The sequence below is a fragment of the Botrytis cinerea genome, chromosome 14 (assembly GCF_000143535.2).
Source record: "Botrytis cinerea B05.10 chromosome 14, complete sequence".
NCBI lineage: Eukaryota > Fungi > Ascomycota > Leotiomycetes > Helotiales > Sclerotiniaceae > Botrytis > Botrytis cinerea.
In genome coordinates this window covers 1,362,960-1,375,753 of record NC_037323.1, presented here as the reverse complement: position 1 = coordinate 1,375,753, position 12,794 = coordinate 1,362,960, and the positions used below count along the sequence as shown (strand labels likewise).

General features: G+C 42.6%; 4 protein-coding genes across 4 annotated transcripts; 1 reads left to right on the top strand and 3 right to left on the bottom strand.

Moving 5' to 3' along the window:
* Nucleotides 1-2,454: 2,454 nt before the first annotated feature.
* On the bottom strand, nucleotides 2,455-4,709 carry BCIN_14g03600 (hypothetical protein). Its single transcript, XM_001549450.2, has 4 exons — nucleotides 4,075-4,709; nucleotides 3,541-3,872; nucleotides 3,431-3,485; nucleotides 2,455-3,371 (listed from the first exon to the last, which is right to left on the bottom strand). Exons 1-4 carry the CDS (start codon nucleotides 4,138-4,140, stop codon nucleotides 2,565-2,567), a joined length of 1,260 nt encoding a protein of 419 aa, XP_001549500.1. The 5' UTR covers nucleotides 4,141-4,709; the 3' UTR covers nucleotides 2,455-2,564.
* Nucleotides 4,710-4,813: 104 nt separating this feature from the next.
* BCIN_14g03590 (hypothetical protein) lies at nucleotides 4,814-6,090 on the bottom strand. The gene has a single exon (XM_001549449.2). It carries the CDS (start codon nucleotides 5,698-5,700, stop codon nucleotides 5,149-5,151), a length of 552 nt encoding a protein of 183 aa, XP_001549499.1. The 5' UTR covers nucleotides 5,701-6,090; the 3' UTR covers nucleotides 4,814-5,148.
* A 1,404-nt stretch (nucleotides 6,091-7,494) lies between these two features.
* On the top strand, nucleotides 7,495-9,564 carry BCIN_14g03580 (hypothetical protein). The gene is made up of 4 exons (XM_024697181.1): nucleotides 7,495-7,722; nucleotides 7,791-9,165; nucleotides 9,217-9,261; nucleotides 9,313-9,564. The coding sequence occupies exon 2, from the start codon at nucleotides 7,948-7,950 to the stop codon at nucleotides 8,638-8,640; it is 693 nt and encodes a 230-aa protein (XP_024552996.1). The 5' UTR covers nucleotides 7,495-7,722; nucleotides 7,791-7,947; the 3' UTR covers nucleotides 8,641-9,165; nucleotides 9,217-9,261; nucleotides 9,313-9,564.
* Nucleotides 9,565-9,738: 174 nt separating this feature from the next.
* On the bottom strand, nucleotides 9,739-12,739 carry BCIN_14g03570 (hypothetical protein). Its single transcript, XM_024697180.1, has one exon. It carries the CDS (start codon nucleotides 12,622-12,624, stop codon nucleotides 9,892-9,894), a length of 2,733 nt encoding a protein of 910 aa, XP_024552995.1. The 5' UTR covers nucleotides 12,625-12,739; the 3' UTR covers nucleotides 9,739-9,891.
* Between the last annotated feature and the right edge of the window lie 55 nt (nucleotides 12,740-12,794).

The following is a 12,794-nucleotide window of genomic DNA, read 5'->3' as shown; positions in this document are numbered from 1 at the left end:
TTATCAAAAACTGTAGCTTGCGATGCAAAGTTATGACGTAATGACCCCAAATACCGGGTCGGGGACTTTCCTAACCAAAACTTGGATCGCGCAGCAGATAAAAAATAATCCACCAGAAAAGCGACAGGGAATTACATAATAATGTAAGTTGATATGATGCAATGGTCAGAAACGAGATTCAGAAATCAATATAGGAGAAATGTTGAGAGTCAAATCCGGGTTTGTGTAATAATACATCGGGTAGTTGTAAGCTTCTCGCGCTTTACGACCCCGCGACTAAAAATAGAATCTTTCACTTGTACGATGTGTACAACATATGCAAAATGGGACCACTAAAAATTTACACCCGAGCGTGATATCTCTGCCAAGCCTCGTAGAATCAGTATAAGTCCGGAAGAGAGAAAACCGCACTGTGACTAGTATTTATGTATGTGAATTTGGTAAGCTACAGGTAATCTGAAGGTCGAGAGCCTTCATGTGTCTTTTAAATCCCAAAGACCCCTGACATCTATATTGACCTATGAGTATCAAGAACCCCTCACCAGCCACTCAAGACTCCAGATCATCAGTGTTGAAAAGTAAAGAATTCGCCTTTGCGCCAATCATAACTCTATACCTGGGTATCCAAAAGAGCAAACTCCCTGTCCACCATAAATTCATTGCTGTTCATAAATTCGTATCCTGGACTTTCGTATTGTATCGTAAATGTCGTAATATCCTATCATTGTATGTGTATGCAGGTCGCATATCCAAAGAACGAACCGCTAATCGAATTGAGATGAAGTATTGCTGGTAAACCGAAAAACATGATATATTAGAATGTCCTAAATATCTGATACTTTGAAGAGAGTATAAGCTTACTTTCTTTGCATTAAGTATGCAAACAACCACAAATGCTGAGAAACCCAAAATCATTGCAAGATAAATCCGATGGTAATGCAGTTCCTGCATATTGGCATATCGCTGCTCGAGACCGAAATATCGCTGCTTGAGTTCGGAAATATACTCAGCATGGATCACTGCAGGCATTTCATCTTCGTTGGCACCTGCGATGTTATTTTTAGAATCTTCTTTTCAGAGTCATTCAAGGCGGATGACTGCATATCGTCAAGAGAAGCCATCTTCGAATGTAGGAAAGGTGTAAATTAATTGGAGATTCCTGGGTGACTGTTGAAGAAAGTCGAGACTGCGATGTTGTGTTGAGAATTTTTGTGTGTGCTAGCTATGCTCATGCGGGATCTTATTATAAAGGTCTAGACTTGGGACCTTTGAAATCTACCGAGTAAGCTTTGACCGCTAGTAAGCCGTATGTATCTTGGAGTAAATTAATATGTAGGCACATAGTAGGTAGTGAAAAATTAAGATTCAATTCCGTCGGTGCTGAAAGGCAGATAGATGTGCATGGCATTCCAATGATTCCACCCAGTAATAATTCTCCATCTAATATAATAAGTACTGTGGCTCGAACTACGGAATTCTATTGAACTAATCGCAATTCTATACAACCTTAACTACCTAGACCTTGAAAGTTTCCATACTGACTCCATAGATTCAATACGGCTTAGCCTGAACCCCCCGCATCCTTAGCTCAGCCTTATAGTATTTTATTAGACTTTCGAATATATACCTATTTAAGATACCACTCTAATACCAGTACCCATCAGCTATAAATACAGCAAAATACAGTGCAGTTAAATCAAAACTCTAATTCAGATTTAACCCAAGGGTAGCACTACTACCTACCTACGCATACATGGTACAAACTCAAGCTTACCAGCCCCTCAAAAATAGGAGCAAAAAACTCCATTAAACCAACCAAGCATCACCCTCCCAGATTTTCTGTCCCCGATATCACACTACAGCAACTGAACTGGATAGAAATTAAATTGAATTTCATTCACCCCATATAGCTAGAGTCATGATAGACCTCAAGCTCAAGGGAGGGGCCATTCCATCAACATCCACGCATTGCGGGGTATGACATCATCACCACCACCACCATCATCATAATGATTATCTCTCAAAATAAATCCCTGTCCACAACATGATTGATGCCTCAGCAGCATGTACCCGCAAATCATAAAGAGGGGTCTCAGCCCAGCCAGCCCCAAGCGCCCATTAACGTTACAAACAAGGCGGATCACCTAAGGAAGGTAACAAATTCCAGGATTTCTAGGATCTCGGGCATCAGCTGGCCTTGTCGAGTATGCTGTGGAACTTTAATACGTGGTGTGCATGCGATTGTGGATTCTGGAAAGCTTGGTAGAGGGGTTACGAAAGCTTGGTTGAAGTGCTGTTTTTTTTGGTGATCATAAGATCTACAGTTTTTAGAAGATGTAATATTGGAATATGGAGGATGCGCTGTTGGTAGTGATCGAGATACCAGGCAGTCATCCAAGTTGTTGGCAGCAGGATATTTATTTGAAATGAGATGGTCAGTACTGCTTTTGTTATTGCACTCTTATTACATCATTTTGGGTGAGGTTGCTGTGAGGGTAACTCCTGAAAAGTAGATCTAGTATGTTCATTAACTAGTCGTTATCTAATGATATCTAACCCAATATTCAAATACTGACTTCCGTTACCATAACCCCTGATTCCCATCTCGTCACTAACGGATTCTTCACATCATCCGTTCGTCTCATCTGTTCCGTATCCCTACGCTCCATAGCCCTATACCTCTCCTTATCCCACTTCCATATCCCACCTCCACTTTCTAAGCTTAATCCCTCTAATCCATTCGCTAACCGTTCCGCAACTTCATCCCTCCCCCTCTTAACAAAAAATCTTCTTTCCCAAACTATCCCCTTAGCCTTTTCCTTCCTCCTCAATTCTCTCTGTTCATTCTCTATCTTCCCTTTCTCTTTCCCAATTTTGAAAACATCATTTTCATTAATAGCTTGTGTAACATATCGCCAGGCTCTTCTCGATTCGTATTCCTTTTGCTGCTCGATCGGTTTAACTTTTAGCGATTTCCTCTTCAAAGAATTCGCATTCAATTGCAATATGCATTTTCCACTTCTCAGGTCCTTGATTTTGAATTCCCCACTCCACTGCCCTTCGGCTTTATATATTGGAGTACTCTCACATCCGTCTTTATATATGATTGCGGAAAATGTGTTAGGTGTTCCACTGATCCAGCCTTTCGAGGAATAAGATATTCGAGTTGTGAAACCGGATGAGGAACGGATATAGGAAGTGCCGCTCAATTCAGGGTTAAGAGAACCGGACATGATACCGACTATATGTATAGGTGGCTGAGTAATTAGGTGTGTTTCGTTGTGTTGAGAGAGGGTTAGGATGGAATAGCCGTTTCGCTCGATGTGTACTGTTGAGCTAAAGTAGGATTGTGGAGCGATGGTGCCTTGGAGCTAGAGGAAGAGTGTTAGCATGAGACACAATTAAATTAACAAGCAACAGAAATACTTACTTGTACGCCATGTTTTTCGTTCGAGATATTATATGCTGTAGCTGGCGGATGATGACTGTCAATCGTTAGTATTGCTTCCCATTTCTCTTCCCAAAGTATAAAAACTTTACCTAACTTGCTCAGCAACCAAATCCGTTTTTCCAGTACCCTCCCCATCATCCTCCCAAGAACCCATAAAACACTCTCCCAAAAACGGATTGAGGGGTTTCATCCCCTTCTTCTTTCCATTCTCATCCCGAGCACTATGCTGCCACTTCAATGTACTAATGAACCATTTTAATACCAGTAACGCTCTTTCTTCAGCAGACTCGGATTGTGTGGGTGCGATGAACAGAGAGGGGTGTTCTGCCCAGTAGGTAGGGAATTCGACAATTGATTGTGGAGAGAGAAGAAATGGAGGCGCTGTGAGCGTTGAAAGATCGCCTTTGAATGTTGCTATCGACTAAGGAGTAATCGTTAGTATGTATGTATATGATTATCTCGAGGGTAAACGATTGCAGGAATGCTATTCCCGTTGAACGCTGGGAAGCTCATTACGGGATATCGTCCATCGATGTATATCTGAAATCAGCAGCGTGCATGTCGTGCCCAGCGACCAGACATTGATGATATGAAAAACATGAGAAAGAAGATAGATGCCATACCTTGATGAATCCAAACCATGCACTTTTATGCTGTGGTGCAATCTTCTCTTCTGCGCACTTCTCCATGTCTTCCAAGCCGACTATGCTTTAAATGTGTAATTCGGAATCTCTTCTTGGACAGATTCTCTCAATGTAATTCTGCAATGAAACTTCAATTGAATTCGTATATAAAACCAAAATCTTCGAACGATGTAGATTCAGTAGAGCGACCTTTATTAATGTACGCCGTCCGAAGGTACTTTAAAGATAAATGTGCTCGGATATCAATAGTTCAATATCCTATTATGAAAACGGCATAGCCTACCTCCTTCTCACCTGTGATCTGGGGTCATTGACTCAGAAAGTAGAATGCATAGCAGCATGGGACGGTTTTGTATCAAATTCGTCTGGAATGTATGCTTTCGAGACGGATTCTGCTTCATCCGAGACTGAAAATCTGGAACTCTAACGTTTTTGCGGGCTGACATATCCGGCATTACCTGGTATTATTGCCTCGGTTGGAACTTCAGATCAGACGTTTGATACTTGAAATTCTCCGCATCTTTATTAATACGAAGCAGAGTGACATTCATCATTGTAGTGACGAAACTTTCTTTTATTGATGTTGATGTTGGTGGTGGCGTAGTAAAAAGGACATAGAAAGGTGGGTTGAGATAAAGATAAAGAGAACGTGCGGAGAAGACAGAGCCTTTCCCTTTTTCATGAATGGCTTACGAGTTCATGAAGAATACTCATAACATAACACTCCGACTCACCGATTATCACACATCACACACAACATCTGCAAAATCACAGATCATGTTCGTGAAGCCATGTATGTAAATATACATCAGAAAAAGTCATAGAATTGAATAGTAGTGCTGCGAAAAACAGCGTATGGGTATCAAATAAAATCCGGAAAGCCAAAGATCCTTCCTCCCCTCCTAAAACGCCTTTTCTAACCGTGTCCATCCTGTAGATATTCGATACCCATTTGGAGCTATCATACCATACCGCCGTTAGCCCAACCACTCTATCGGGGTATCAGTTCCTCTAGTCTGTCGTCCATTTCATCGTTCGATCTCAAGGATCTCTTCAAAGACTCATGTCTTCGCTTCTTCTCCTCTCACAACTTCTCGTTCTGCGCTCCTTCAATTCTCTTTCCGTGTCCATCAATCGTGTTTGAACCCATTTCCTATATCTGACATCGCCCTTTACACTCTCACAGTTGAGTAGATCAGTCAAGGCAGTCTTGATTTGTTGGTTCACATCCTTCAACTTCTGCTCATCCTCCTGAATCACTTCAACGACCGATTCATCCGCAACCGCTGGTAGTGAATTGGTTCTTTCTTCGCGGTGAGAATGTTGCATGTGCCCGAAAGAGGTTGGAAGACTGCCCCTGCGGGAGTTGATGTTGGGGATAGGTGGACTGAGAGGTGAAATGGATGCATCACTACCAGTACTGCTGTCTGAAGAGATGGAAAAGTTGCGATGACGATCAGTATATCCGGTGGGACTATCGGGAATGGAAGCAGCCACTTGGTTGATGTGCTTCTGGAGAGCATCATGCTGAGAGTGGAGGATCAAGTATTTCTGCAGAGCAAATGCTCTTTCGGGCGACTTTTGCATTGTAATCAAAGGTGCCATTTTGTGTTTGCAGTTGCGTTGTGCGGTGCCGTTGAAGTTTGACGTTTGTTGAGGATATATGTTCGTGTTGTGTGTAGACTTGATAATGGAGAACAACTTTGAGTTCGACTTATTAGAGGGCTGGCAAGGCAGGGTTCGAGTGGCTATGCTTATAGTTTAAACTTTAATGTGAATGCAGAATAGAAGAGAGGATTGATTCATTTCGAGGAAACCTCGAGTGAATGGCAGCAACATATATCTAAAACATTATTATGTGACGTAGCCATATTTTGATACAAGTATCAACTTCCAACGAGAATCCCAACATGACCGGAGCAAAGCTCCGAGGAGTCTTTCTTCATCTATTTCTTTGACGTTTATGCAGTGTATCGAGACATCCACTCCATTCTCTAGTAAATTAAGTGTCACAAATTGAAAGAGAGGACAGCAAATGATTTACATGGCTTTTGAGAGATTTTTGGTTTACCGTCATTCCACTTTACACAATCCTCAAGCTTCTCGACCAATGACAATATAGGAAGATGACAACTTGGGCCACACGCACCGCCACATATGCACCGTTACCCGTGGCGTCATTTCGTGGGAGATGCAAAGGACAACAAGTTTTCCCTTTGTTTCGCCTTGGTAGTGGATCTTGAATCTTGATGTCTGTGCATGACGATCACTTACCCGGTTTTTTGGTTTTCTTCGTCGAATAGGCTTCTCTCGCCCTGGCATATGATCAGCATCCATTCCCAAAATATGGTCCTGGTAATTTTAGAACAGGTTTGATAAATTATATAATGTGTACTTTAAGGGAAGGATTTGCGGCGACGCGTAGTAGACATGTAAAGCATCGATCGATCGCAATATAGTTCATCTAGCCTTCCAGCCTTTTTCCCGGAGCGTGTCGCTGTTGATATCGATCAGGAGTAAATCTCCCCAAACTAGGAGCGAGCCTCCACTGTGCTCCCAAGAAATCCTTTCAAGAAACCCTAGTGATGCACACTTCGGAGGAATGGTCAGGACTCAAAAGATCTGAGTATCGTTATGATGTGTGCCTAGATGAGCGCTCTGTAGATGACCTTAACGACAAAAAGTCGGAGGCCTCACGGGTTCGAGAACTCAATTGTGAATACTTGAGCACTTGCCTATGGTTCTTCCGCGGGTAAGAAGCGCCAGAATGTGTAAGGAAGAAAGGCGACATCGATGAGGTACATTAGCTAAAAGTTTAATACCTAATATCCTTCCTTCCTAGCGGCAAGAATTTCACACCAAGCCTATTCGCGTTGCGAGAAAGTATGCAATTCCGCCGCTAAGAAAACCAAGTTAGTCCTCTTGTAGTTCATCACCTTGTGGTATGCTCATCTAGCTTCGGACTTGCATACTTTCTGGAAGCATCAGTATGTCGTAGTGGCCTAGGGCTGTGTACTAGTTTTGATAACACCAATCTACGATGTTGAGCCACGCCTGTCTTTTACAGATAACCTTAAAATCCAAATGATTCTACACACGTCAGTCACATGGAAAATTGAATATAGCTTGCGTGTTTTAGTAGGCAGAATTTTATCGCCTATTCTTGCTACGACATTTTGCGAGTTCCATAGTCTAGAAATGCCACTAATTATTGAGCCTCTTCTAGAACTATATCACAATAATTCTTCCAGTCATATAGCCTATGGCAAATTACTCCCATAACCTAAAATTGGAAGATAATTTACTCTCATACCCCTTATATTCTATAGTAGACTCTACGAGGTATCAATACATGGAATGATGACATCTTCATTTCGTTCAAACAATTACCTGCCAAATGATGAGCCATAGTGGTGGCTTTAAAAGAGCAATTTGTTTTGTTTCCAAACCAATTGAGGAAATGAAGTTAGTCAGGTCATGTTGGAGTCAAATTCAGTTTGTAGTAAGCTGGTCTTAGTAGGCAGAATTCTACCAATGAGTAACTTAGCCATAGAGTCCTCGTGCTTGAGGACGGTGTGGGCTAGTTTTGGCGCATTAAAACAAGGGCGGTTCGTGACACAACAGCCTGTAAGCCAGAAACGGTTTCTGTTGTTTACCACAGGTCCACTTTGAGTTATAGGACTAACTTCTGGTAGAAAGCATGTTTGGAAGGACTTACAGCCTTACATTTGCATTTTCAAAAGGTGCTCCACTCAAGACATTTTATATGATAGCCAGAACGCATGGCTAAAACACGAACAGTGGGAGCACGCTTATCGATGGTGCTGCAATTTTGAAGGCCACCCCTTGGTTATGTTCTCAGAAGAAAATGGTTTCGAAGACCACCTGGAGAAGCACCACTCCGATACTTTTGAAAGCCATCAACTTCACACTTTAGCAGACGCCAGCAAAAGGCCTCCTTTGGCGGCATTTGGTAACTGCCCCTTCTGTGGAGCAGCGCCAGAGGATTTGGTGAAATCCGATCATGATATCTCCGTAAATTTAGATACGCATATGATTAACGAGCGAGCCAATATAAAGACGAGGGATTCGAGGTTCGTCACAAGCAAAGCAGTCGAGAATTTACAGAGACATGTTGCTAGCCATCTCAGACAACGTGCTATTATGGCTCTTCCAAGCCGTGATGATCTAAGTTACAGCAAATCTGTGCCCAGTACGGGTTGTGGACACTCCAAGAGCGATATATTTGATATCTTCGACACTGAGATCGATGAGATTGAGCCATCGCCATTTGTTGAAATACATGAGAGATCAGCAGATATTCCATTCAAAGACAATACATTTCTATGGCGGGAAGTTTTTACCCAAATTCCGGAAGACCAACGTGGCGGAGATCTTAAGTTAAATGAGTTTATGATTCAACCTACGTCATTAACAACGCCGCAAGCTCCGCTGCTAGATACGAACTCGTCTACGAGCAAAAGAAAGGACACAGATCTCAGTACCGAATGGTCCGAATGGGTTTGGGATGATCGGCAGTTTTAGTGTGCTCACCGGACCAATTCCACCGGACCAATTCCACCGGAGCTCTAGAATGCGATTACAGATATCCTGTGCTCGAGAATAAGCAATCAACGAATCGCTCACAGATTGAGCTTGCTGATCCTGTCTATGTGACTTCGCGGATGGATAGTATCGATGATCATGGTCATGAAACAACTCCAAAGTCAGCATTAGTTTCTCCAGCCCTGGCTAACAGTTACTACAAGACTCCAGGGCCAGACTATAGTGTAAGCACCAGTTTTTCAAACAGAGATCCTTCTAATGTACCATGGCCGTCTCGATATTCCTCTACCAATGATACCCTGGTTTCTAGCAACACGTCATGGGCACCATCCAAATATTCGGCATTATCCGAGGACTCAACAATATCCAATGATTCGGTACCATCCAGGTATTCTGCACTGTCTAAGGATTTGATATTGTCCAAGGATTTGGCACCATCTATCAAATCTACAGTATGTAGGCCGCAATCTATGTCAATAATAACACCGCTAGCTCCTCCAAACGGTATGATTCTGAGTTTAAGGTGCAAATAACCTTCAGCTGACAAGAGTTTAGACGCGTTTGACGATCAGGTAACGCACCAAGAAAAGTTAGATGAAAGTTGGTTTCCTCTGCTCTTTCAAGACAACATCATGTGATAACACCTTTTAGGGTTCAAATATTGTGGAGGTCTTCCTACTCAACATGATTTCTGGAAAGTGGGTCGTGTATTTATGACGCTATGGACAGAGCTAGCACGTCCTCTAGTCGAAGGAACACGGAATGACTCCCACTTTATCGCCACTCTTCTTGGAAACAGCGCTTACAGTGAGATCCGACGATTCGTTGTGATTATAAATGGCTATGAAAAGTCTCTCGACACTTCGCAAAGGGGAAATTTATCTGCAACGAATTTCACTATCAAAAAGATTGGAGGTTTTATGTACAAGTTTACGAGAATGCCGACGAGGACCGCTACCGATAGTACAATCCGAAGAAGGAAGTGTCTAAATAAAACATCCTTTGCACATAATTATGGATATGCAAGTATGATTACACACAGACAATATCGCTTTGTGATTCTATTTGTGCAAATGATGTCTGGTTGCCTGTTATTTTGCAATAAATCAAATGTTAAATATCTAGCCAATTCCAGCTCTCTAAGTTTAGATAATAGCTACTATACTCAGCCAATCCTATTGAAAAGGGGCACCATAAGTACAAAATGCATCTTTCAAACACGCAGACGCTTTAATCATCCTCTATCTCTTCCAGAAACATTCTGCTATTACCACTGCTCATCTGTTTTTTGAGATCTTTCCTGCCGATACGGATAGTTCTATCAGGAGATGAAAATTTTACCTCTGATTTCGATCCAATAAATGGCTGAGGTTTGGTGAAGATAACCTTGCAATGCGGTTCTAGGAAAGATCTTTGAGTCGTTGTTGTTGTTGATGTATTGATCTGAGAACCTGAGACTGCCATCATAGAAAGCGAGTCCGTCTTTGGAGATGAGGATGTACTACTATTTGAGATTCCGAAGTTGGTTGAGTCTACTGCAGAGGTACGATTATTTGAACCCGAATCTCTACTAGTTTGATGATGTTTTCCTTCCAACGGATATGGTGTACTTTTATTTCGGGCAGCCGCCCCTACAGGGTCGTGGTTGACACTGGACTGATAAGCGATTGTTGAGTAATTGGAGGACTGGCCAAATTCATTCCTATATACGCTGCTGTTTCCTTGCTGTGGATCTTGCCAAGTGATACGACTATTCGCTTGCGTAACATATCTAGGTTGCAATGGACTTTCAGACTCGACTGAATTGTGCACAAAGGTTGAAAAAGCTGGCGAGGGTTCCCTTTTCTCGAGCTCAAATCCTGTAGATGTAGTCTTTCTCAGTACCGCGTCTTTCTCTTCACTAGCCTCGTCAAAAACAAACTTCATCCAGAGTTCATTTTGGTCTACTTTCCTCTGGACACCTTTCGTCGGAGATTCCTCTATTATACCCAAATTTTGATACGTCTTTGGTATTTGATTGTGTTGCAGTGCAGTCTTTTCAAATTCAGTTGTTTGTCTAGTAGAGGTAGGCGTCTGCTGAATAGGGGGAACTTTGGAACAAGGACTACTGACAAAGTTGCTATGGAAAGGCCTGGTTATCCCAGGACTTGAGCTTCTAGGGGGATTCCATGGAATGCTCGAAGATGTTCTCTGTGGCGATCGCTTGTCTTGTGGTTTGATTGTGGTATTGTCCTGATTCCTATATTGTGTGGATATCAATGGTCCCTCTCCCAAATTTCCAAGCTCACATCTATCAGATGAGAAAAACTGGTCATAGACATCCGAGCTGTGCGGCATATCATTGGATGAAATATTGTCGACGTTATTCGATGGAGACCAATCTCTGTTATGTACTGTTGTAGACTGCTCTTGTGTCATCGAGCTTTCGCAGCCTCCCCAAGACTCGGAATGCTCGTATTTTCCACCTGAATCCTCATCATTGGATCTTGAGCTGCTAAAGGTCTTCTCACGTACGGTTGGAATGACACTTACTCCCGGGCTTATTGACAAGTTCCTATTCTTCGGATGTTCTTCCCTTTCATAGTTGTTGCGCTCTGTGTTCCCTGTGGGTAGTGGCATCCATGCTTTCCACATCTCGTTATCCACCAATTGATCCTCGGAAAACACACTTTTCGAGCCCCCGACCTGTGCAAGCACACTACTGTTACACTTAGGTGAGCTTAAGCGGAGAACCGGATGTTGTGCAGGACGGGTGGGCATTGGTTGTTTCATACTGGTATCGCAAATCGATCTGATGGCTGTGCGAGAAAATGGTGACGCTTTACCCCAAGACTCATGTGAGATTTCAGCTTTGTTGATTGTCTTAAGTAGTGATGAACGTCTTGGAGTTGGGCGAATTTCTTGACTTCCATGCGTACCGTGGGCATCCAAACACCTACCCAATGAAATTATCCTCGCCGAATTGTCGTTATCTCCATTGCCATGTATTTTTGCTTCGAAAGCAGAAAGAAACCTATCACTATTCAAATCTTCCTGGTCCTCCATGATATACTCATCGTCAAGCAACATATGGTCTGATGTCAACATTAGGTGCTTCATATGCGGTGTAGATTGACGAATGACTTTTTTCGGTCGTGAACTCGAACTTATACCTGGCGGAACAATCCTCCCACCAATCGAAATTCTAACGTCATTTTTCAACAGTCTTTCTTCCATATAACCTGCTTCTTGTTGCTCCCTTGTTCGATCTTTCCTTGAGGCAAATGGCGAGCTGATTCTTGTCTGAAGCTTAGAATATCGTGCTCTGTGTCTATCCTTTACCTTTCTTCTTCGCCCAATATCTTCATCATGTCTCGGTTGGTTGAACTTTAATTTCGGCAAATGATGAATGTTTAAACCAACCCAGTCTTTTTGACTCAATAGATTTCGTCTCCTTTCTTCCATCGATTGTTCCATTGCTTCTCGCGCCTCGTAGTCCTGCGGATCATCCCTAAGCTCTGAAGATGCGGCATGCTCGCGCTTGATTCTCAATGGTGGAGGCGTAGCGTTGTATAAATCATCGTCGGCAACGGGACTTCTTTGAACGAATTCAACTGACGAAGAACGATTATTTGCATGCTTCTCTTGAGCCTCTGTGCGTTTTGGGGTGGGCGTGAGATCGTTGTGTTTGTGGAGATCAGTAAAATATTCCCGCCCAACTTCATTTCTCCCTCCTTGTCTTGAACCACACTCAGAATTCTTCACTGAATCAATATGACTTCCAAGCGACCGTACGTGTGGCTGTTCTACTACGATCTTGTCGAATATTGTCCATTTAGTAGTAACGTTCTTCTGGCTTCCGCTTCTTAGGTTAGCCTTCACCTTTGCGAAGTGTTCCTTTTGTCGTTTGGTCAAGCCTCCACCGCCGCCGCCACGAGATGATTTTCTAGAATGCCTTTGCAGGCGCCCTCCTGTCCAATTCATTAACAATAACTACTTGATCTACTCAAACAAGTGATATATATTTGTTGGAAAAATATTTGGATAAAACTGTGATGATGTGATGATGTGATGATGTAATGATGTGTTGATGTTTGTCAGAAGTAAAGCATCCGATGCGACAAATTGGTAGCGAGATGAATTTTCAACCCACT